Here is a 21,680-nt window from a genome sequence, read left to right as displayed (position 1 = left end):
CTCTGTAGGGTCTTGCTTACCTTGTCCCCTGCCAGGACCTTGAAGGAGGCAATGACCTGATCGGCTGTGTCTGTGTCTGTGGTCTCTCTTGACATGAAGTCGATGAAGGCTTGGAAGGTCACGAGGCCGCTATGGTTGGGGTCGACCACACTCATGATGCGGTTAAACTCAGCATCACCCTGTGGGAGGGGGCAGGGAGGGGCACGACTTAGTGGGGATGCTTACAATTCGGTTCTGGAAGAGTTCAAGGACAGGGGGCCGTGTGGTCAGCCCACTGGCCAGACAGTGCCAGGCCTTGGGAGTCTGCCCTTTGGCCTCCTCCCCACAAGTTTTGGGAAGCAGTTTGGGGCTTGGGTCCACTGCCCCAGCTCTGGCTTACTGTAGCTCTGGAGGGTGGGGAAAGAGAAGGAGAAACAGAACAAGAAGGGCAGAGTCGGAAGACTGCCCCTGGATACTTGTAGGAAGAGGGGGTCGGGGGTCACTGGAAGGACCCCCGTCCCTCAAGTGCAGCAGAGCAGAGGAGGAGGCAGGCAAGGCCGTGTTGCACTGGAGGGTGGAGGAGTGTCCCCAGGAAGATATGGAAGCTCAGGAGGCAGTGAAGGGGCTGGGGAGGAGCAGAGGCAGGGGAGGCAGAGGCTGCATACCAGGCTGTATCCTGTGGAGATAAGCAGAGCCCTGAAGTCATCTGAGTCCATGCTGCCTGTCTGCTTCTGCTCCCAGGACGCAGGCATAGCAGAGGCCAGGCCCAGAGTAGGCCCCATGTGCACAGCGGAAAGACAGCACAGTGGAGGAGGGAGCAGGGAGACAGGAGGCCCGGAGACACAGGTAAGGGGGAAAGTGTCCAGAGATGTGAGGAAGGAGGCAAGAGAGCCAGGGAGACAGCACGTGATGGCGGAGGAACGGTGAGTGGGAGGGAGAGGAGAGAGAGAGAAGAGCAGTTAATTCACAGTCTGCTGGGCCCCAGGGCGCGTACCTGCCGGTCGTTCTCCACGTCGTAGCCCAGGCTGATGAGGCAGGCCTTGAACTCCTCAGGCCCCAGGGCCCCGCCATGGTCCTGCCGGGGGCCATCCAAGGCAGGCCACAGAAGTGGGAGAGGGGCCAGGCCACATGCAGTGGGCAGGGGAGGAGGACACATGGGGAAGGGAAACACACAGTTAGAGGTGATGTAGACAAGGTGGTGGCCAGGGATGGGCGAGGCAGGTAGAGGTCTCCATGGCATCATGGAGGCCCAAGTCCCGGGCTCACTTTCCCTGCCTTCCGAGTGTTTGCAGGACAGAGGGCAAAAGAGGCTGCATACTGGTACCCACAGGAGCTGAGCAGCGGTGGTACTGGGTCAAAAGGTCATCTGGACCCGAATTTTAAAAACACGGCATATGGGGACCAGAGTCCTAGGTCAGACTGACAAGGACCCTGCCCCGAGGGCAGGGCCGGGACCTCTGCCCGCCTGGCTTTGTGTGTACTCCACACCCTCTCAGTAGAGGGGTCCTGCCCACCCTGCGGACAGTGGCCGATGGAATGGATGGGTGGATGGATGCCAAGATGGAGAGGGTAGGAAGGACATAACAACAGGAAGAAAGGCCACGCTGTGCCAGCATGGGGGGCGGGCCGGGGGCAGCTTACCTTGTCAAAGTGGTTGAAGGAGGCCCGGAACTCTTGCATCTGCTCCTGGCTGATACCCTTGGCGTCTCGGGTGAGGATCTGGTTCTCCACCTCGTTGATGGTGCGGGCAATGGTGGTGAGCAGCTGCTCCCAGCCCACACGGATATGCTGAAGGAGGAAAAGGGTGTGATGGGATGGTCTGGGGAGAAGGGCATCTACACCTCATCTATGGGCAGGACACACTGGACCCTGGCCGGCCATGTGCCTCACCTACTCCACCTATGGGTGTGGCAGAGGAGCAAGGGCCAAGATGCTTGTATTAAACGACAACTCTTTAGAGTTGTGCTGGTCACTGGTCAATAACTGACCCTGAGGGAGTGGACCCATGGTGGTTTGTGGCACCGCGGATTGGCACACTGGAATGTGGAACAGGAGCCTCAGGTTCTAGCTCAACCTGCCTCTCACTTGGGGGCTGCCCAGCAGGTGGCCAGGGCTCGCTGCTCAAGGTCAGCTGGGCATGCTGTGGCACCGGTGGGAGGGACCGGGACCCTTCCAGGAGGAGTCTGCCTCAGGGACTCTGCACACTAGCCGTCTGTCTTTGCTTTTACTTTTTAAAGAACCTTTGGTGTTCTGAGACAGGATCTCCTTCTACATGAAGTCCAGGCTGGCTAGAACTCCTCCCATTCATTCCTCCTGCTTCCGCCCTGAAGGCTGACTAGGGTCTGGGCCGTTCACTGCTGTGTCCAGCTTGTCAGTAGCCTCCCCGTGGTATTAAGGAGGCGCACCTCCATGGTGTAGTTGGTGTGCTTGTTGTCAAAGATGAGGGCCTCCTGGATGAGCTGGTGCTGCTGCTCCAGCAGGTCCAGGTTGGGCTTGTAGTCCACAATGCTGCGCTCGTACTGCTTCAGGTGACTTAGCTGGTCCTCCAGAGTCCCATTCATCTCGATGGAGATGCGCCCGATCTCCTGCAGGGAGGAGAGCCAGATGACACCAGCCCTGGCTAACGCCCCATCTGGAAGGCCTGAGCTCCCTGCTACTTCCATCCCACTCTTTGGTGACGGCAGGGAGCCTGTCATGCCCTTGACCACTCTGAGGTCCTGTGCTGTGACAGCTGATTGCACAAAGGGAGACTCCGGGAGGGCAGGCCAAGTGACTTGGGAAACTGGTCACCCTTGGAGTGCACACACCTTCCCCCTATGATAAAACTCTTCTGTTCCTTAAAAACAGGTAAAACGGGGGTGGGGGTGGGGGGACACGGACACAGGGCATCTGGCCTAAGAACTCGGCTGCTGGCAGAATGCCCATACCCATGGCTCCCCACTGCTGCACTCTAAAGCTAGTACCAACCCTTGAGCTGCCACCGTGCCCCTCAGGGTCTGCAGAGATGTAATGAGGGCACACTGAGCACTTGGGGAGAGGCACGCAGAACTGCTACTGGCCCTTATAAACCCTCCCATGCCTGTCAGGAGGCTCTCTAGGGACCATGTTGCTCACAGCTACTCTGCAGCCCTCACAGAGTAAGGAAAGCAAGCCAGCTCCAGGCGCAGGTCAGTCCAGGCTCAAACCAGCTCTAGCCAATCTTTAGCCAGGCTTTCATTTTCATCTGCATAGTCCTATGAGATGGACTGCAACCAGTGAGAGCCACGATCAGATCTGCCTGCCAGAGCCATAAAATCTGCAGCCTGGGCCACAGGGGCCACTGGGCCCTGATAACCCACCCACTCTCTCAGCTGACAGGTAGCCTGGGCTCCCGGGGGGGGGGGGGGGGGGGCTCACCTCCATCTTGGTCTGGATCCAGGGCCCCACCACATTGGCCTGGCTGGCAAACTGTCGGCGGAGGTGCTCATTGGACTGCTGTTTGCTCTGCTCTTCCAGGAGCGCGTGGTCCCGCTTTGGCACCAGCTGCTGCACCTGTGGGGATGTGCAGCCGCAGAGGTCAGGCGGCAGCTTCCCACCTGGACAGCCCAGCTCTCGCATGTCCAGAGCGCCCTGGCCTACCTTCTCCCACTTGGAGTTGATGATCTGGGGGGTGACGGTAGTGTAGGGGTTGCTGCCCGACAGCTTGATGTGGTTGCTCTCGGCGATCCTCTGGGCCTCCTTGTGGATGGCCAGAATGGCCTCACGCTCCCTGTCGGCATCTGGCAGGGTGGACTTGAACTGGTCATGAGCTGAGATCAGGCCCTAGAGGGCGAATAGGAGTAAGGAGTGCAGCCTGCATTTCTGGGGGGATGGGGGTGTCCCCTAGAGGGTGGGATGGGGCACCTCAATCTCCTCAATGGTGTGGACGATGAACATGTCCTGCAAGTCCTCCATGGCACTCTCCATCCAGTTGTTGAAGGGCGCAGCTCGCTTGGCATACTCCAGGTGCAGCTGGTCGATGGTCTCTAGCTGCTTCTCTGTTTTCTACAGTGTGCAGAGAGGGGCGGGGACAGGAAGGGAAGGCGGGTCAGCCGGTGAGGAGACACCTGAGGGCCTGAAGACACCCTTTTAGCAGTCTCAACATCACTAAAGGGCATCAGGCTCCCTGGTGACACACCCCTCCTCACCTCCAAGGCTTCCCTGCGACTGTGGGTCAGGGAGCCCAGGGCATCCCACTGGTCACAGATCTTCTGGCACCGTGTGTTGACATTGTGGGAGTCATAGTAGTCCAGCTCGCTGTGGAGCAGACAGACAGAAATGAGACCCAGCAGGGGGCAGAGGTATAAATAGACACCACTCTGTGTCAGGTGACAGGACTGAAGAACTACCTGCTCTGGACTAGAGCAGGCATCTGGGAAGAGCTGGGTTTCCTTGTACTCTAGGCTGCTGACTAGAGCATGGGCACCAGGCCTGGCAGCCAGGAGGCTGGAGATCAACGTCAGTGTCTGCCTCAAACACTCCACCCCATTTTTCTTTCTTTCTTTTTTTTTCCTTCTAGACAGCCTCACTGTAAAGTCCTGGCTGGCTTGGAACTTGATTTGTAGACCAGACTAGCTGGGAACTCACACCCTCAGGATTTGTTTTTTTTTTTTTTTGCCTCCCTCCCACCTTGTTAGGGTTTCTGCTGCTAGGCTGCATACTTCAGGCTAGCTGGCCCAAGAGCTTCGGGGAAGTTAGGAGGGCCAGGGTTCCACAGCACTCAGCTTTTAGTGGGCTAGAGGACTGAACACAGCAGGTTGTCAGGCTCACGTGGCACTGGCCCTCTCCACTTGACTTTTGAGACAAGGTCTCTCACTGAACCTGGAGCTCATAGGATCCTCTTGTCTCTACCTTACTAGATTACAGACATGTGCCACCATGTAGATTTTTACATGTGCTGTGGGATATACCAAACTCGTCCTCACGCTTGTTTGACAAGTGCTCCACCAAATGAGCAATCTGACCATGCGTGCTCAGAGACCACAAGTCCCCAGCGCAGTACACTCTTGAGCACTGATCATGTCTCCAGCCCTCTCTTCTAAAAGTTTATCCATCCATCCCTCGATCCACCCACCCACCTGCCTGTTTATTTAGTGTGTGGAGGTCAGAGGACAGTCTGTGGGAGCTGCCTCTCTTCCACCACATGAGTCTCAGGATCCAACTCAGGTTTCCAGGCTTGGCGGCAAATGCCTTGACCCACTGAGCCACTGTCCTGGCTCCAGGCTGCTCTTTCAATTTCAACAACATCTAGCAGAGACAGCAGCAGTGGCTCAGAACCGTGATCCCGGCACAAGGGATTCAAAAGCGGGAGGATCACTGTGAGTTTAAGGCCAGTTGGGCTACAGAATTTCAGGTCTTTATGAACTAGAGACCCTGCTTCAAAACCAAACCAGGAGGCAAACCAATAATGGCACAGTGGTCCAATTTACCAAGTCTGACTTTCTACAGTATTTGTTACTGCCTAAAACAGGAAGGTCTGGGTTGTCTTTAAAGATTCTATTTATAAGTACTCATTACAAAATTATTTGAAAGCTGGGCATGGTAGTATGTGGGGCATTTACCCACAAACCCCACAGCTCCCCAGAGTTTTCTTGAGTGTGAGCAGCAGGAAATATTACATAGAAGGATTTACTGCGGAGAATCTTGCAGAGATAAACAGATAGAAAATAAAGGACAGCCTCGAGAGGGCCTGGAACCTATTCCAACGGACCCCGACTGTCTCTGCCCCAGGGTGTTTATAGAGACGCCAAGGGGTGGGGCAAAAGACCTCCTCCCCCAGCACAGCCAAGTGCAGACCATCTCAGACACCTGCACTTGGGCCCGTGGTCCTGATCATCCTCTATGTGCAGACCTGCTGGGTAAAGCCAAGAGGAACCTGAAAACGGGCTCCCACAGTAGCACACACCTTTAATCCCAGCACTCGGGAGGCAGAGGCAGATGGATCTCTGGGTTCGAGGCCAGACTGGTCTACAGAGGGAGATCCAGGAGGGCCAGGGCTGCCCAGGGAAATCCTGTCAACCCCAACCCCAGCTGTCCTATTTTATTCCTGTTGCTGATCTCTTGCTGTGGCTCGTCTACAAGTGAAGCTTTGTGGCAGGCGTGGATGCACAGGAAATGACAGCAGGCTCCAGTGCTAGTGGCATCTGCAGTCCCGGCGTGCAGCATGCCCACATGTGCAGCATGCCCACACGTGCAGGCACACATATACACACACACTTACTCTGTATCCCTGGCCCATGACTGACTTGAGAAATGTCAGGCTGATACCATTCTTGTTGGTGGCCAAACATGAACTCAGAGAGTTCTGTGATACTGCTGTACCTGGGCATAGGATGGTCCTTCCTCTAGGGCCATGCCTGACACTGCCGCAGGGGAATAGACCTCACGTGGCTGGGACCTAGTATCTGAAGAGCAGGCTAACCCCCAAGTCTGTTTCAGGGCAGCCCACCTCTAACTGCTTCCCTTGGACAAGCACATCTCTGGAGGGTAACTCAAACAAGGTTATGGGTCCCAGCACCATAGTTCTGTCTCTGGTACGCAAATGAGCGCCCTGCAGCCCACAGTGGCAGGAAGGAGGAGGGAGCCGGCCCTGCTCCTGTGGCCCCACTGGCACAGGTGGGAGGGTCTTCAAGTACTGCACAAGTCTGGGGTGACTAGCGGGTAGGTGTCTGTGGAAAGAGGAGCTCCAGCCAAGGAGCTTATTTTGGAGCAGACGGCTATTTTGGGAGCTCCTCCAGGGCCTGTGGATTTTCCATGAAGTAATGGGCTAGGCCTCCCACTCCCTGGGTCCTTCTTGCTGCTGGCCACTGCGATGGTAGAATAAGGACCCTATTCAGGGCTCCTGAGACCCAGTGTACTAACTGTGCACAAATTTATCTGACTGCGGTGGGGGAGGGAGGGACAGCAGCCACGTGGAACCCTTACAGTGAGTGTATTCTGAGCAGGAGGGGCAGGAGCAGACAGAACAACAGGCTCACTGTACAGTACTCCCCACGTGGAGGAGGGGCCTGAAGAGCTACAGCGGGCAGCAGGCAACCAAGAGGGACTCCAGGAGCCTGAGGACTCAGGACAAGCAGCCAGAGTCCAAGCCTGTGCTGGAGAACCTAGGTCCTTTATGCTTCTCGTTGGTGTGGAGAGAGTATGGGCAGAAGGCTCCATTCTGTAAGGCCCTCCTGGCGTAAGGGAGGAGGCAGGGGCTGAGAACTGGGGACAAGTGATGACGCCATGGTGCACACATACTTGAGCTCCTGAGCGATCGCAGCAATCTGCTCCACGCGGTCCTGGTGTGCGGCCAGGTCACTCTCAAAGGCCTCATGCTTGCGGATCAGAGCTTTGATGTCTGACAGGGTGGCTGTCTCATAGTCCCGCTGCTTCAGCATGGCCTCCTTCCCTGCAGATATGGCAGAGAGGAACCTGAACAATAGCCTGGCAGCTACAGAGCCATCCAAGGGGGAAGAGGTGCAGCGATATGGACCACATCTGTTACTCTAGAGGACGGAGCCTAGAAACTCTTGGAACCTTCTTTCTCTCCCCTCAGGGATCTCTAAGCCTAGTTATGTTCTGTGAAGTTCTGCACAGGCTTAGGGGGTACTCTGGTGTTTATGGGCCCGAGACAGACATCTCAGTGTAACTCCCATGCTCTAAACAGCATTTCTTACTGGTGGAGACCCAGAGGGTAGGATAGTTGAAAAGTTAGACACCCATCTGGAGAAGATGGAGACTGGGAGAAGCCCTGGGCTTGCGCCAGGCCTGGCAGGATCAGGAAAGGGGCAGGCACAGCGTCTGGGCCCTGGAGCTGGGCCTGTGCCAGCTCTCTGGAGCCTGCTCTCCTGGGTGGTGGTCCTATCCCAATCTTGTTGCCCCACCCGCTTTCTTGGCACAGTGGGTCCCGGGGCTGTCCAGACTCTTTGAAGGAAGGGAGAAGCACTATTATTAGTCCTGGAGCCGGGCTAATTACATGCCCAGAGCAAACGCCCAAGCCGCCGTGCTAGTGAGTTAAGGGACTATGGGGACTAAGGGGAAGACCAGGCAGGATGGCAGTAAGACTCCACTTCTTCCTCAAGAGCCTCTGGGACCACCCTCAGATCTACCCCAGAGCACCCGACAAACAGCTGGCACCCCTTGGCCAATCCTTCATTTGTAAAACGGTGCCAGCGACAGCACCTCTGTGGCCTTGAGCCATCCTGAACTTTAGTATTTAAGAATGGAAAGCAGAGTCAGTGCTACTCCCACCCCCCATCTCAGCCACGCCCAGGCTCATCTGCCTAGCAACTGCCAGGCGCCCCAGGCCAGGGCTGGCACTAGCAGGCAAGAGGTGGGCCTGGAAAACTGACTCCACAGGCCTGCCACCCCTGCCCCAGGCTGGAGGGTTTAACCACAAGGCAAGCTTGCAATTCGCTTCTCCAAACTGCTTTCTCCCAAGGGTGGGAACCAGAAATAGCAGCTAAGGAAAACTCAGGCTTCAGCTGTTTTAGCAGGGAACTGGCAAGTGTGTCCTACAGGGCAGCCACGAGATGTGTGTGGGGTTTTGGCTTACTCCCAGACAGTCATGTCCCTCTGGAAAGCACCCACGTGGGCCCCACCACTACTGCGCCCCCTCCCCCAGGGCAGGCTGATATAACTAGGTCCTAGCAGTGGAGAGGGGCTGTAGAGCAACCTGTCTTCAGGGTTCTACAAGGATTCAGAATACAGACTGAGCTCAGGAGAAGAGTGGGCAGGTCACCATGGGGACTCAAGGCTGGTGGGAGGTACAGGTGGGCATGTGACGATGTCATCCTAGATTAGCTTTGGCTGCAGCTGGGGCTCACTGCACTCATCCGTGGGTGCAAGCCTGTCCCCAGGCATTCCCAGAGCAGGAGCCCCGAGGGGTTACCATGCCCACAGCCTATGAAACCACTTGCCCATACCTCTAGCAGCCCTGCCTGGGTTCTCCAGCTCATCTGGTGAGAAGCACAGAATAATCTAAAAAACAAGCTGGCAAGAAACCTCAGAAAACAACAGCAGAAAACACCTTAGCTACATGTGGGGCACAAGTGTTGGACATTCCTTATATCCTTGTGGGCCCTCACAAGAGAAGTGCAAGCATATATGCCTGAGTCCTCTGGGGCAGGCTTACCCACTTGGGAAGCTACAGTGCATAGGGCCAAGCACAGCTAAGTGGCTCAGATCCACAAGCATGTGTGGGGCATTTTGTTTGGATTCTCAAGACAGGATCTCACATTATAGTCTCGACTACTCTGGAGCCCCCTATATAGCCCAGGCTGACCTTGACTTTGCAGCAATCTTCCTGCCTCAGTTTCCGTAGTACAGAGATTACAGGCATGGGTTGCCACATCTGGCTAGAGATGTGTGTTGAGTGGATGCATTAACTAAATGGGGCCTCATTCCCTCTAACGTGGCATCATAGCCAAGGAGGGTGCCATCACACCCTCCTCGAAGGGGCGCCGTTTCTGAGGCAGGAGGCAGTGCCCGCCCCTAGCCTAGCCCGCTGTCTCAGCTGACCACGTCTTCTGTATCCTATACGCTCTCCTCGGCAGAGAAGGGAAGCTGGCTGCTCTGGACAAGAGCAGAGTGGATGCCGTTTATGTGGGCTGTGCAGTTGCCTAGCGTCTCCAGGGGTCTCAGGATCTGGCTAGGTTGGAACGATATGCCCACAGAGCTAAGAAGGCTCCCTGGGAAGCCATGGCGTGGAAGGGATGGAAAAACCACAGAGTAGCTAAGGAAACGCAAATCAGCAGGGTGGCAGTGGTGGGAATGCAGGTGGGGAAAGGGAGGTTTCTTCTGGAAATTGAGCCCTGGGCCACCACTGAGTGACAACTGTCTGTGAGTGTGACGTGGTGTGCCTTTTGTTTTTCATGGGCATTTTCTGAGGCCTTTAGGCCTCCTGGGAATCTGGAATCTCAGGGATGGAGTGGGTCTTGACCAGAGGCCAAAGCCGTGATGGAATTCTACATCCTGAGCCGGAGCCAGGCAGCTGCAGGGCTGCTGGGAAACAGGCTTTGGGACAGGGTGGTGACGGAGTCAGGGAGCGCCATCTTTAGATCTGCCTGTGGAGCCAGGAGGCGGCTGGAGACAGACTTAGGCATCTAGGCCAGTGTGGTGTGAAACTCAGTCACAGACAGCATGGTGGGCTGAACCTGGGCTTGAGAACTGTTCCTGGAAGAGACAGGGCAAGTGCGCAGGCACAAGGAAGAGCCTTGGCTGTGTTCCTGGATAATCTAGGAAGGGGCTCACCTATGAGCCATCTCAGGTCACAGCAAAGAGGCATACGGGGAACCTGGACAGCAGACTGCCTTGCTGCTTAACCCAAAGCCCACAACCATGCTTAACCATAAAGCCAAAGCAGCGTTTCTGCAGCCGGAGAGGGACTCGGCAGACCCGACATGGCAGGAACTATGTGTGCTTGAACACCTGAGAGTGGAGAACAGAACGAGGGAACGTGAGAAGCATACCATCGGTCCAGGCCTCGTGGATGGAGGCCTTCTGCCGGAACTTCTCTGCCAGGTGATCAAGTCGCTCCAGCCTGCGGATTTCATTCAGCAGCCACTCTTCATAGCCCTTTTCAGCCTGCTCCAGGTGTTGCCAGCCATTGTTGATGTCCTGTGGGGCAGGAGGGAGAGCAGGGGTCTCACAAGATGTTGGTGGAGAGGCCTACCTGATGCCACCTTGCAGTTTTGTCTACATGGGCCAGCATGGACCAATGCTGTGTGTGTGTGTGTGTGTGTGTGTGTGTGTGTGTGTGTGTGTGTGTGTGTGTGTGTGTGTATGAGAGAGAGAGAGAGAGAGAGAGAGAGAGAGACACGTGTGACGTGTGAGTGACATGTGTGTAGGTACCCACTGAAGACAGAAGATGGCTTTGAATCTCCAGGGGAAGGAATTACAGGCAGCTGTGAGCTACCTCATGGATGCTGGGAACTGGATCCTCTGAAAATGCCTAGCCACTGACCATCTCACTGGGAACACAAACATTGATGCTTTTGGTTTAACTGAATGACTCTCAGCATGAGTGGGTGTGTGGGCAAATCAATGGATGGATGCCGCCAAGGAGACTATGAAGGGTGTCTTGCTGTCCCTCCCTTTATGAAGGGTCTCAGACATTTGTTAGGCCTGGAGTCCCAGCAGAGTAGGGGTACAGATTCAAATGGTCCACACAAACTGCGATATGGCTGGGGGTAGTAATGCAGAGAATTCTGGGTGTAAAACTTCAGGAGAAATAGGGAAATGTGAAGTACACCCTCTCACCATCCCTGCCCTGAATTAAGAAGATGCCAGTCAAGCATTATGTCCTAGTGTGGTTCAACAGGTGATGCCCCTGGGCCCCATGGGGGAAGGGGGTAAACTCACCGAGACCATCCTGCCCTCGGAGGGCATGAAGGCAGGCCGGTTGCTGAGCCGGAGCTTGGTCTGCAGCGTGTTGAAGTTGATCTCTAACTGGCACTTCTCCTGCACCTTGGGGGGCTTGTGAACACGCCGATAGTCTCGGAAGTCCTCCAGCTTCTGCTGCATCTCCTGGATGGTCTTCTGAGGCACACGATCCTCCAGCCAGGGGATGGTGCGTCGGATCCACTCCAGAAGCTGTGGGCCCACAGGAATCACAGTGGCCATTGCAGAGGTGCTCAGAGTGCTGACGGGGCCCTCCCCCCAGCTTACAGGGATACAGGATGCAGCCCTGCTCTCAGGGATGGCTTGCCTCCAAAACCCAAATTCTCCACTATTTCTGTTGGGACCACACAACATAGAGCTCTGGGAATATGTGATCTCCTGGAGCACTCGGCTACCCGCTTCTTCCTATTCATGCCTCTGCTCTGTGTCTTTCTTACCCAGATTAAAGTGGGCAGTTCAAGTCTACTGTCCCTTCCCAGAAGACCCCCTTCCAGACTGTCACAGGACTTGGACTGCTGACCTCACTGGCCACAGCTGTCTTGAGACTCTTGCTCTGCCTGGGTTTATTGACCGTAGCTGACACAATAATAAGAGCCTACAATGTGTTTGCCTCAGTTGGGTGCCAGTGCATATAAAAGGCCCAGCACCTAAAAATAGAAAACTGAAACAAAACAAAACAAAACAAACAACAACAACAAAAAACCCCAAAAAACAAAAAAAAAAAAAACATATTCTTATAACCTACTCTGATCTTTGACAGCGTGAGGAAGAATACCAACAAGCCAACAGACTGGGTCTTCAAAAACAATTCCGAATAGTAAAGTAGTTATTACCAGCACAGATAAGCACAGAATGGTTCTTAGTGGCAAAGACAAAGCCAAGAACAGAGGCACTGGGCTGGTGAATGGTGCCCAAGAACATGACTTCCGCCTTGTCTCGGGGTTGGGGATGACTGGCTTTTTTGTTTTTGCCTTTTGTTCTATCATCCCTGGCAGAAGCTAGGGCCTTGAACATGGTAAGCAAGAGCTCCAGCAACCAGCTCCACCCCAGCCCCGGCTCCCATCAGTGGACACCCTCAACCAGCTCCACCCCAGCCCCGGCTCCCATCAGTGGACACCCTCAACCAGCTCCACTCCAGCTCCACCAGTGGACAACCTCAACCAGCTCTACCCCAGCCCCAGCATGGCCAGAGTATACCCTCAACTGGGGGAAGTTGGCCACTTTGGGTTGACTGTTGAACATCTTTCAAGTTTTTCCAGTCCACGAAATCTTACAGCCTGGGGCGAGGATGTGGCTCAGAGAGCGAGTGCTTGCCTAGCATGCATGAGGCCCCATGTCTGACATCTAGCACCTCAAACCAGTAATCCTGAAATCCTCCAGGTCTAGGAGTCTTGGTTCTAAGAACATAGATATGCTCTTTGGAAACTGAAACCGAACATCTTGGTAGAAACCCAAGCTCTGGACTCAAGCATGGTGAATTCCAAACCAAGTTCTGCACTCCATATTTTCTAGGTCTCACTGCTACATCTACTTTCACAGCAAAACGGTATTTGTCATTCTAGTACTTGGGAGGTGGAGGCAGGAGGATCAGAAGTTCAAGGCCAGACTTGGCTGTGTAAGATTCCGTTTACTTCTCCTGCCTCCCTGTGTACCCCACTCCCCTGCAAACCCCAAACCTTCATTTTTTTGTTTGATATGTAATGGGTATTTTGCTTGCATGTATGTCTATGTGCCACTGGCCCCCAGAGATCAGGAACTGAACTCAGGTCTTCTGGAAGAGCAACAAGTACTCCTAACAGCTGGGCCATCTCTCTGGCCCTCCCTGCCTATATTTCACTCTGGTGGGGCATGGAGCACACACTCACATCACTGGCCAGGCGCTCATAATCTTCCATCAGGTGCTCGTTCTCCTGGTTCACAGCCAGCACCTTGCAGATCCGGTTGGCAGCAGTCTCGGCCTGGGGTGGGAAACACACAGTCAGGACTGGCTGGGGCTGGGGACCCTCCCTCCAACAAGCAGGTCCCTCAAAAGCAGCATGTCCAAGACCCACAGAGAACTCCCCAAAGAGGAAAGAGAGGAAGTACATCTCCAATAAGATGATGGCCTCGAGCGGCCATGTCCTTAGGGGCCTTGTTGAGAAGGGTAGTGGCAAGACTTGAGCCCCTGCTTAGAACCAGGCTTCTAGTGCCCAGGAATGGGTGGGGCTGTGCTGAACCTAAGAACTGGCAAGAGTCTCCCCTTGAATGGGAACATCGCTGGAGGTGAGGTGCCAGTACCATGGAGTCCCTGTGGTCAGTGCATGCTCTGCCCCTTCTGGCTCCCACTCAAGAGGTGTGGCTGACTATAGGAGCTCATATGGGCAACAAATCACAATCTGAGGGGCAGAAGAAAGCATGGGGAGGGTAGACACAGAGCTGGCCCCTGGTCCCGAACTCTAAGGAACTTGGGTGAGGGGAAAGTGCCACACAGGAGAAGGGAGGCAGGTACCTTTCAGGCAGCACAGAAAAGGTCCAAGAAGAGTTGGAACGGCAACAGAACAGGAACAGAAATAGTGAGGAGGGTCTACAGAGTGATGAGGAGGAAAACAAGCTCGGGAGCCGGCTCCAGGCCCAGCGCACTTTCCCATCCACACACGGCACAGGAATAGGTAGGGTCGGCAGAGCAGCCACAGGTGGTGTGAGCCTGGGTGCACACCACACGCCAAGCTGCAGGAAGCCCCCGGGACTAACACCAGAACTTGTTTCAGGGTGAGACTCACAAGGGCCTATTCCAGAGGTGCTACTGGGGTCAGCTTCGGACCCTGACTGAGCAGTCTGCTGGTACCCCAGCTCTACCCTCTAACCTACTCTGCTGCTGGGGTGCTGTAGCCGGGTGTTCTGCTGCACTGCTGGGACTTGGGGCGTTTTAGGTGCTCAGGATGGATGAATGTAAGTGCATAAAGGAAGAAAGAATGCTTTGGGAACCAGACACAGGGAGGATAGCACTCTTGTGCCAGGCCTGAATTCACCCAGAAAACACTTTTTGAGGCGACAGATTGGCCTCTGGGGAAACGACAGCAAGAGTGAAAGGCACTGCCAGGTGTCCCGAGGGTACACTCTGACGAGAAAGGTGGATCCAGCAGATCCTCACTGTCCTCCCTCTACCACCAGGCTGACATCTACCTTAGAAGGTATGCCAATCACACGGTTTCTGAGCCCAGATGTCCCCCAAACTTGCAACTGCTCTGCCCTGGACCTTTCTGCTAGTAACTGATCAGCTTCTCCCTCAAAGCCTCCCTCTACCAGACCTAAGTAAGGACAGTTGCAGGTGTGGAGGCAAACACACCATGAGGCTAGGGAGGCCCACTGTGGGTGTCCAGTGGTAGTCATGCTGTTGGCTGGGGCTGGTCACTGCCTGTTCCCACTCAGCCTTCCTTACCAGCATGGGGGAGTGATGTGGGCATCCTCCTTCCCCATGCCCCCCAGCATAACATACCAGGTACAAGAGCTAACCCATGCTGGGCAGATGGGAAAGGGGCTCTGAAAGCTGGCTATCTGGGGAGGGGTCTGGAAAGAACTGGGTAGCCTTGCTGTGCCACAGACTGCCTTAAGCCCTGGAGCTTATTATTTCATGCCTAGAAAAATTCTGTGAGGGGTAATAGGACTCTCATCTTATAATGGGGACACTAAGGTTAACCTACTCAAGAACATGCACCAAGAGAGGGCAAAGCAGGGGCAGACCAGACTGCCCACGGTGAGGCACCCACTGGATGTAATGCTCTAATCTAAGAAGGCAGTCTACAGAAGACGACAGATACAGTGTCAGAGCCTCAGTTTCCTTTTCTTTCAGATGGGTCTAATGGCCTTGGAGAGGGCCCAGCGAGGCAAAGGTTCCCAAAGCAAGCACCCATCCCTTCTTAGCTCCTGGCCACTAACATGATGCTGCTGTCCAAGCCACTTTTCAAGACCAGGAGGGCACAGAAGTGCCCAGGCCTCTGCGTAGAACCGTGAGTCCCTGACAGGAGCCACGCTGTGGTGTGAGGTCAGCAGACCTCTGGGGGACTCAGGACAAAATAGACATGTCTACCTGTCCCACCTACATCAGCTCCGGAGGCAGCCTGCTCTCAAGAGCCTCCTCAGCACCTGGGCAGGAAAGAATTTCCTGAAAGGAGGTTCACCAGGCAAGTGGCCCTGAAGTAGAGGTCATGACAAGCAAGGGGTCACAGCCCGGCTTTATCATCTATTGTGATGCTGGACTTCTATCCCATCTGTGGACCAAGCTGTGTCACTATCTACCATAGGTGGCTATGCTCAAGTGCAAGAACGTCTGTGAGGTTTTGGGACAGATTCACCACTGGTCAGCCAGGGCTCTACCCAGGTACATGTGGACCCACAGTGCTGGCGTGCATGTGACAGAAAGGGCAAATCTGAGTCCACAGCAGTGGACTCCCACCCTGGCTCACCTTCTGGGCCCCGAGAAAGCGTGGTAGAAGCAGGACACGTAAGTCATGATGGCCTTCTCATCTGGCCTCAGAGTGCCCACAATATCTGCGCAGAGAGAGAGAGAGAAAGAGAGAGACAGGAGAGAGTGAAAGACGCAGGAGGGAGGTAGCCAGCTGGCCCAAGGCTCATGCAGGAAGAATAGTGCTTGCTCTGGACTGGAAGCCAGTGGAGCTCAGACCTGGGGGAGATGCCCTGCCAGTGTGCAGAAGGGCCATCAGGCTCTGAGGGAGGGCCTCCTGTTCAACCAGGCCACTGAAACAAACTAACTAGACTGGATGAAGCAGTTGCATCTGGAGCCAAAAAGTCAAAAGTTAAGCAACTGTTTTCCGAAAGCCTGAACCATGTCACCTGAACTACCAACCATTTTTTCATAAACTCTAAATGATGTTGAGCTCAATAGTGCACACCTGTAATCCTGGCATTCGGGAGGCGGAGGCAGGAAGAGCTAAAGTTTGAGGCCAGCCAGAGCTACAGAGTAAGATCAGGTCTCAAAAAGAAAGAGTCAGGCATAGCGTCACACACTGGCAATTCTAGCACCGGAGCTACATGAGACCCTGTCTCAAAAAACAAAAACCAATCAAACAAAAAAGAACTGGAGGCAGACAGGAAGATCACTGAGAGTTCAAGGCCAGCCTGGTCTACATAGAAAATCCTAGGATTACCAGGATAGCCAGGGCTACATCAAGATACTGTTTCCGAGAGAAAAAAAAAAAAAAGCCGAGTGGCAGCGGTGGCGCACGCCTTTAATTCCAGCACTTGGGAGGCAGAGGCAGATGGTTCTCTGCATTTGAGGGCAGCCTGGGCTACAAAAAGAGTTCCAGGACAGCTAGGGCTACAACAGAGAAACTGTCTTGAAAACAAACAAAAAAGAAAACAATAACAAAAAACCCAAGTGGTCGTACATGCCAGCACTTGGGAGGTGGACAAAGAGTATCAGGACTTTTTATAGCTGGTTAAGCTACACGAGACCCTGTCTCAAAAAACAAAAACCAATCAAACAAAAAAGAACTGGAGAGATGGCTCAGCAATTAAAAACACTGACTGCTCTTCCAGAGGACTTGTGGTTCAATTCCCAGCAACCACATGGCAGCTCACAGCCATCTGTAACTCTAGTTCCAGAGGATCCAACACTTGGCCTCCCTAGGCAGCAGGTACACATGTGGTACACGGACACACATGCAAAAAACAAAAATAAATAGATTTAAAAAAGGAGAAACCCCTAAGCTAAGCAGAGGCCTCCCAGGCCCTAGAGTGAAGCACAGCTGGACGCCTTTTGCTACTCTGCTTTCCAGTCCTTGTCCTCTCCCAGGCCCCTCTGCTTCCACTGCTTATGTAGCCTTTACCTGGCAGCCTCTGCCTTTGGTGAAGCTCCTTTCCAGCGGATGGCCCTGGCTACCAGTGGACCCAGCAGCCTACCACACCACCCTGTCCCCTGGCCTCCACTGGCTCATCACATCACATGACCTGTCTGTCTCACCTACTAGGAAGTAAGCTTCCTTGAATCAGCAGGAACCTGTGTCCTCACTGCCTGAACAGAGCCTGGTATACAGTAGGCACCCACAGACTGAGCAAGGACTAGATAGGCAGCAATGCCCAGGACTGAGGGAGCTGGCTTCCAGTCCAAGAGAGGCCACTACCGTCTGCAAGAGAAATGAAGTGAGCGTGGGAGGCGAAAGGCAGCAGCGGCATTGGGCAGTGGCGGCGAGGAGGGCTGCCTGGCCCTGCCCGGTACCTTCTGCGCTCCTGAAAAGGCATGGTAGAAGCTGGACACATATGTCATTATGGCCTTCTCGTCGGGCCGGGCTGTGTTCACGATGTCTGTAAGTGAACAACAAGGGTTAAATGGCCCAAGCAGGGGTGAGGCCACTTGCTAGGACCCACAGGCTCCCAAAGCCACAGCTAAGCAAGGGGAAAGCCAGTTGGGCTCAGCTACATCCTAACCTCCCCCCATGGTCTCAGTCAGGAAAGACCAAAGCTGTGGTAACTGCACTGGAATGAGGCCACTTCCTTTCTCTGAGAATGGCCTCAAGGGGCAGCAGGACAGTGAACTCCAAGGGCCACCAGAGGCCAGAGACATGGGTCTTGCCTGGAGGTGGTGCTGGCTGGGAAATGGAGCAAAGCCGGAAAAGGAAAAAACAACATTCCACTCTGGCGGACTCCAGACCCCAGGCCTTCAGCTGGTCAGGAGAGGGTCAGGGTTGTTCACAGGAAGCCAGGGGCGGCCTCTTCAGCCACCTTGCCCGCTCTGTGAGTCTAGACAGTCCATGATCCCAGAAAAGCCGACTCTTTAAGCACGGCCCTCTCTCCCTCTTCTGCCATTCTGGATGCATCTGGCCACCTCTGGCTCATGGTGCACTGCTCTGGCCCCTCAGGTTCATCCGACCTTTCTCCCTGGCTCAGCCAGTTAAAAGCCCCAAGGTTTTCCCCAGGCTTGATGAGTTGCGCAGCCCAGGCAAAGCTAGGCCAGGAAACACGGTGTTGACTGAACATAGGGAGGCACTCACCCTCAGCATCCAACATCTTGGGGATATCAAGGTATTTTTCAGCCACTTCAAAAGCATTGTTCAGGTTGGTGACGGGATCATCCTGGCAGACAGGTGGGAGAAATGTAGAATTCCATCAGGAGCAGAACACATATCACTTGTAAAAGGCAAAGGGCTGGCCTGAGCCAGGAGAGCCCTGAGGAGCAGGGCTGGAAAGTGTCTTCGGAATTCTCATCCCTGCGTGCTCTACACAATTCCTGCCCAAAGCTGGCTGTAGGTGTGGTCCAGGCTTGGGAGACCATGGTGTGTGTGTGTGTGTGTGTGTGTGTGTGTGTGTGTGTGTGTGTGCGCCGGCGCGCGCCAAGTAAGAACATACATGTTTCCCTCTCTACAACACCTCAGTGCCTACCCCAGACTCCACTGCTGCAGGGTTGGCCAGGCCTGCTCAACAGGCCTGTTTCTGCTTCACTTCCCTCACCACTTTGCTGAGGCTAGCCTCAGTAGAACCCCTGTTCCCACCACACTGAAGCAGGCTAGGTACATGTTCTCCCCCAACACTCCTGATTGAGTTCTCTCAGGCTCCAGGCCCTTCCCCAACCAGAGCAGCCCAAGAGTACATCATTCCGCAGCAGCTGTCTGGCCCTGAATTCTGCAATCCCATTGGCCTAGTGTGAACAGGTGGCTGGCTGCTTTAGACATGGTTCCCTGTCTTTCCCAGGAGGCCAGGCTTTGCCAGCTTTGTGTAAGCAAAGAAGAGCAAGATTGCACAGGAAATGGTGGCCTCCTGGAAGGTTTGAAACTCCCTTCTTCCCTCCCCCAAACAGAAGAATGCTTCTAGAATCCAGAAGGTCAAGAAAGGGGGTCAAAGGTCAAGTAAGACAGGTTCTAAAACAGTCCAGCCAGCTGCAATGCCCATGGAAGAACAGTGCCCGAGGGTGTCCAGGAGGTGAACGTCAGCCACCAAGCTAGTGACCAGGAAAAAGCTAGCATGAGGTTCTCCCAACTTCCGTAGCTGGGCAGAATCCAGGTCACATACCTTCCTCAGCTTGTCATACTCAATCAGCTCAGGCCTGTGCCGGTGGATGAGGGCATTAAAGGCCAGACCATCCTTCCAGCTGTAAGAGAAGACAAAGGTTATGAGGTGGCTCCTTGCTGCCTTGGAGCGCCTACAGCAATGATAAATCCCACACACAGAAGGCTCTGCAGTGTGCGGCAGGCACTGCAGGACATGGTATGCCAGGGTAGCTTTGAGCACAACCTCAGAAGCCAGACAGGCTGAGAAAAAAGTGTACTAATTTAGCACTGGCAGTGTGGCCTTGAGCAAATCGCAGAACCGTGTCCTCAGTGCTGTGCCTAGAAAGTGGGGATAGCGGCAGCAGCTATCTGAGAGCTGCTGTGAGGATTTGAGGTTTCACAGAGCCTTACATGTGACAAGTCCTGGTGTCTGCTGACCAACGAGACGGCCGAAGTAGCCTGCACTGCATACAAGGCTCATTTAAACAGGACAGGCCCGCACCAGGGGACACTATGGGAGCTGGGTAGGATCCTGAACTCTGGCTGACCCAATCATGGAGGCACAGGCAAGGCTGGCTACATGCCTGAGTGTTGATGACTGAAGTTCTCTGGAGCAAAATGATCCCTACAAAGTCAACAAGCTAGATTAGCACGGACTGGTTCCTTCCAGGATGGATTTCTGTATCACCTGCTTACTCCCCATCTCCTCACTGTTGGAGACAAGCAGCCCAACCATCTGCATCTGGGATGCCTATGGTCCTCAGCTGGAAAGGGCAGGTGAGCCCTGCCTGCGGGAGCCACTGCTGGGCCCCTCCCAAGTGCAGGAGCAGCAGGCAAGCTGTAGATACTTACTGTTTACTCAAGAAGTACAGTTATAGTGAGTCCACTGCAGACAGCAGAGGAAGCTACACTGGCAGAGCCACCAAGGAACTATGTGCTTTCAAGGACAGAGCACAATGAGAAAGGCCCTGACAGCAGCATGGCCGCAGAGAGGCCGAGGACAAAGCAGGCCCTGTGGATCCTGTCCCAGTGGCTTAGGTGGTAGAGTCATGCACTGATGAGTTCAAGCACACCCCAGGTAGACAATAGCTCCGGCTGCTCTGGCCTCACAGGCACAAACTGTCCACCTCAGTTTATATATAATTGTACCTATCCTCTGCCTCCTTCACCACGGTAACAGCAGACCACTGGCTGGGCGGAGTTTTGCTGGCCTTAGTCGATAAAGAGCACATTCTCTGAGGTTAAACACAGTGGCAATCTATGCACTGGTCCCTTTTGCAATGTGCACACGAAGAAAGAGCCTGACTGTGGCCTCCGAGAGCCACTCTGCTTAAGGAAGAAGTGCGCGAGCCTGCAGCTCTTTTAAAACTTTTACAGTCTCCTCTCTGAACAGACTGTCCATGAGCACACAGGGGCCTATGGCAGGGCAGGACTTATACTGAGGCTTGCTCTATCACAGAGCGAAATGAAAACATGAGGAAGGAAGTACCTGGATCCCAGGACAAGCAGGGTGCTGCCAGGCACCTACCTGATATGAAAGTTCTGGACGTTGACATTTTTGTATGGGGCTGTCTTTCTCTGCACCAGAGGAGGAGCCCTTCTTTGGCAGAAGTCTCTGCAAAGCACACAATGACAGAAAGATAAGGTCAAGCTTAACCCCACAGACCAGGGCTCAAGCTGGACAGTCCTTTCCTCAGGTATGGGTACAAATGAAACCCCAGGGAAAAGACAGCAGACAGCAGACAGCAGCAGCAGCAGCGGCAGCTGCTCCCACTCTGGATGTGGATGGATCTCTGCCCATCCAACTGCCAGCACACAGAGCTTAGCTCCAAGAAGCCTCGTCACTGGGGCTATCCCAGAAAGTAGCAAGGACAGGACCTGAACCTGTCCCCATCCCTGACTAGCCTGCTCTTAGCCACTAGGCCACATGTGTGGGGGTCCTGGAGACTAGCCTCAGGCTGTTTACAATAAGCCCCCAGGTGCCATCTTTTCCTTGTGGGTAACTAGGCGGTCCTTACACTGGGAGTCCTACAGGAACATATCTACCCTGGTTACCATGGTGACCTAGCACCCAGGAGCCCCACCACACACTGGCCTCGTAGCCCACAGTGGCTAGTTGAAGTGGCAACATTCCTGGATGGCCTAAGCGGTCCAAGACACATCCCTCAATAGGTATGGGAGCAGAAAGAAATAGAAGCCAGGTCACCAGGCTATACATTCTGGTCTACTTCACGAGGAGAACATGAGGTTGGTTCAAGAACTTGAGGCCACAAAGCACCAGTGTCCTGGTGTAACCTGGGACCAGGAAGGGCTGGGAGAGAT

At 54.4% G+C, this 21,680-nt stretch overlaps 1 protein-coding gene across 7 annotated transcripts in view; it reads right to left on the bottom strand.

Moving 5' to 3' along the window:
- The window catches only part of Actn4 (actinin alpha 4), a 78,442-nt gene that overhangs the window by 1,274 nt on the left and 55,488 nt on the right, over positions 1–21,680 (bottom strand). For 2 of the 7 annotated variants that reach the window (XM_037199612.1, XM_037199593.1), the window contains exons 9-20: positions 13,245–13,337; positions 11,341–11,571; positions 10,449–10,596; positions 7,237–7,387; positions 4,146–4,254; positions 3,862–4,002; positions 3,598–3,780; positions 3,376–3,510; positions 2,385–2,564; positions 1,621–1,767; positions 645–710; positions 21–179 (exon numbers count right to left, since the gene is read on the bottom strand). In XM_037199612.1, the coding sequence (XP_037055507.1) occupies positions 21–179; positions 645–710; positions 1,621–1,767; positions 2,385–2,564; positions 3,376–3,510; positions 3,598–3,780; positions 3,862–4,002; positions 4,146–4,254; positions 7,237–7,387; positions 10,449–10,596; positions 11,341–11,571; positions 13,245–13,337 (1,743 nt within the window). Of the gene's footprint in view, positions 1–20; positions 180–644; positions 711–973; positions 1,055–1,620; positions 1,768–2,384; positions 2,565–3,375; positions 3,511–3,597; positions 3,781–3,861; positions 4,003–4,145; positions 4,255–7,236; positions 7,388–10,448; positions 10,597–11,340; positions 11,572–13,244; positions 13,338–17,593; positions 17,680–18,365; positions 18,448–19,380; positions 19,460–20,886; positions 20,956–21,680 lie in introns of those variants that run through there. The other 5 variants (XM_037199607.1, XM_037199588.1, XM_028859218.2 and 2 more) reach the window with 4 other exon arrangements.

The sequence above is a fragment of the Peromyscus leucopus genome, chromosome 1 (assembly GCF_004664715.2).
Source record: "Peromyscus leucopus breed LL Stock chromosome 1, UCI_PerLeu_2.1, whole genome shotgun sequence".
Taxonomy (NCBI): domain Eukaryota; kingdom Metazoa; phylum Chordata; class Mammalia; order Rodentia; family Cricetidae; genus Peromyscus; species Peromyscus leucopus.
The sequence above is the reverse complement of the archived record's forward strand: the minus strand, read 5'-3'. Positions and strand labels throughout refer to the sequence as shown.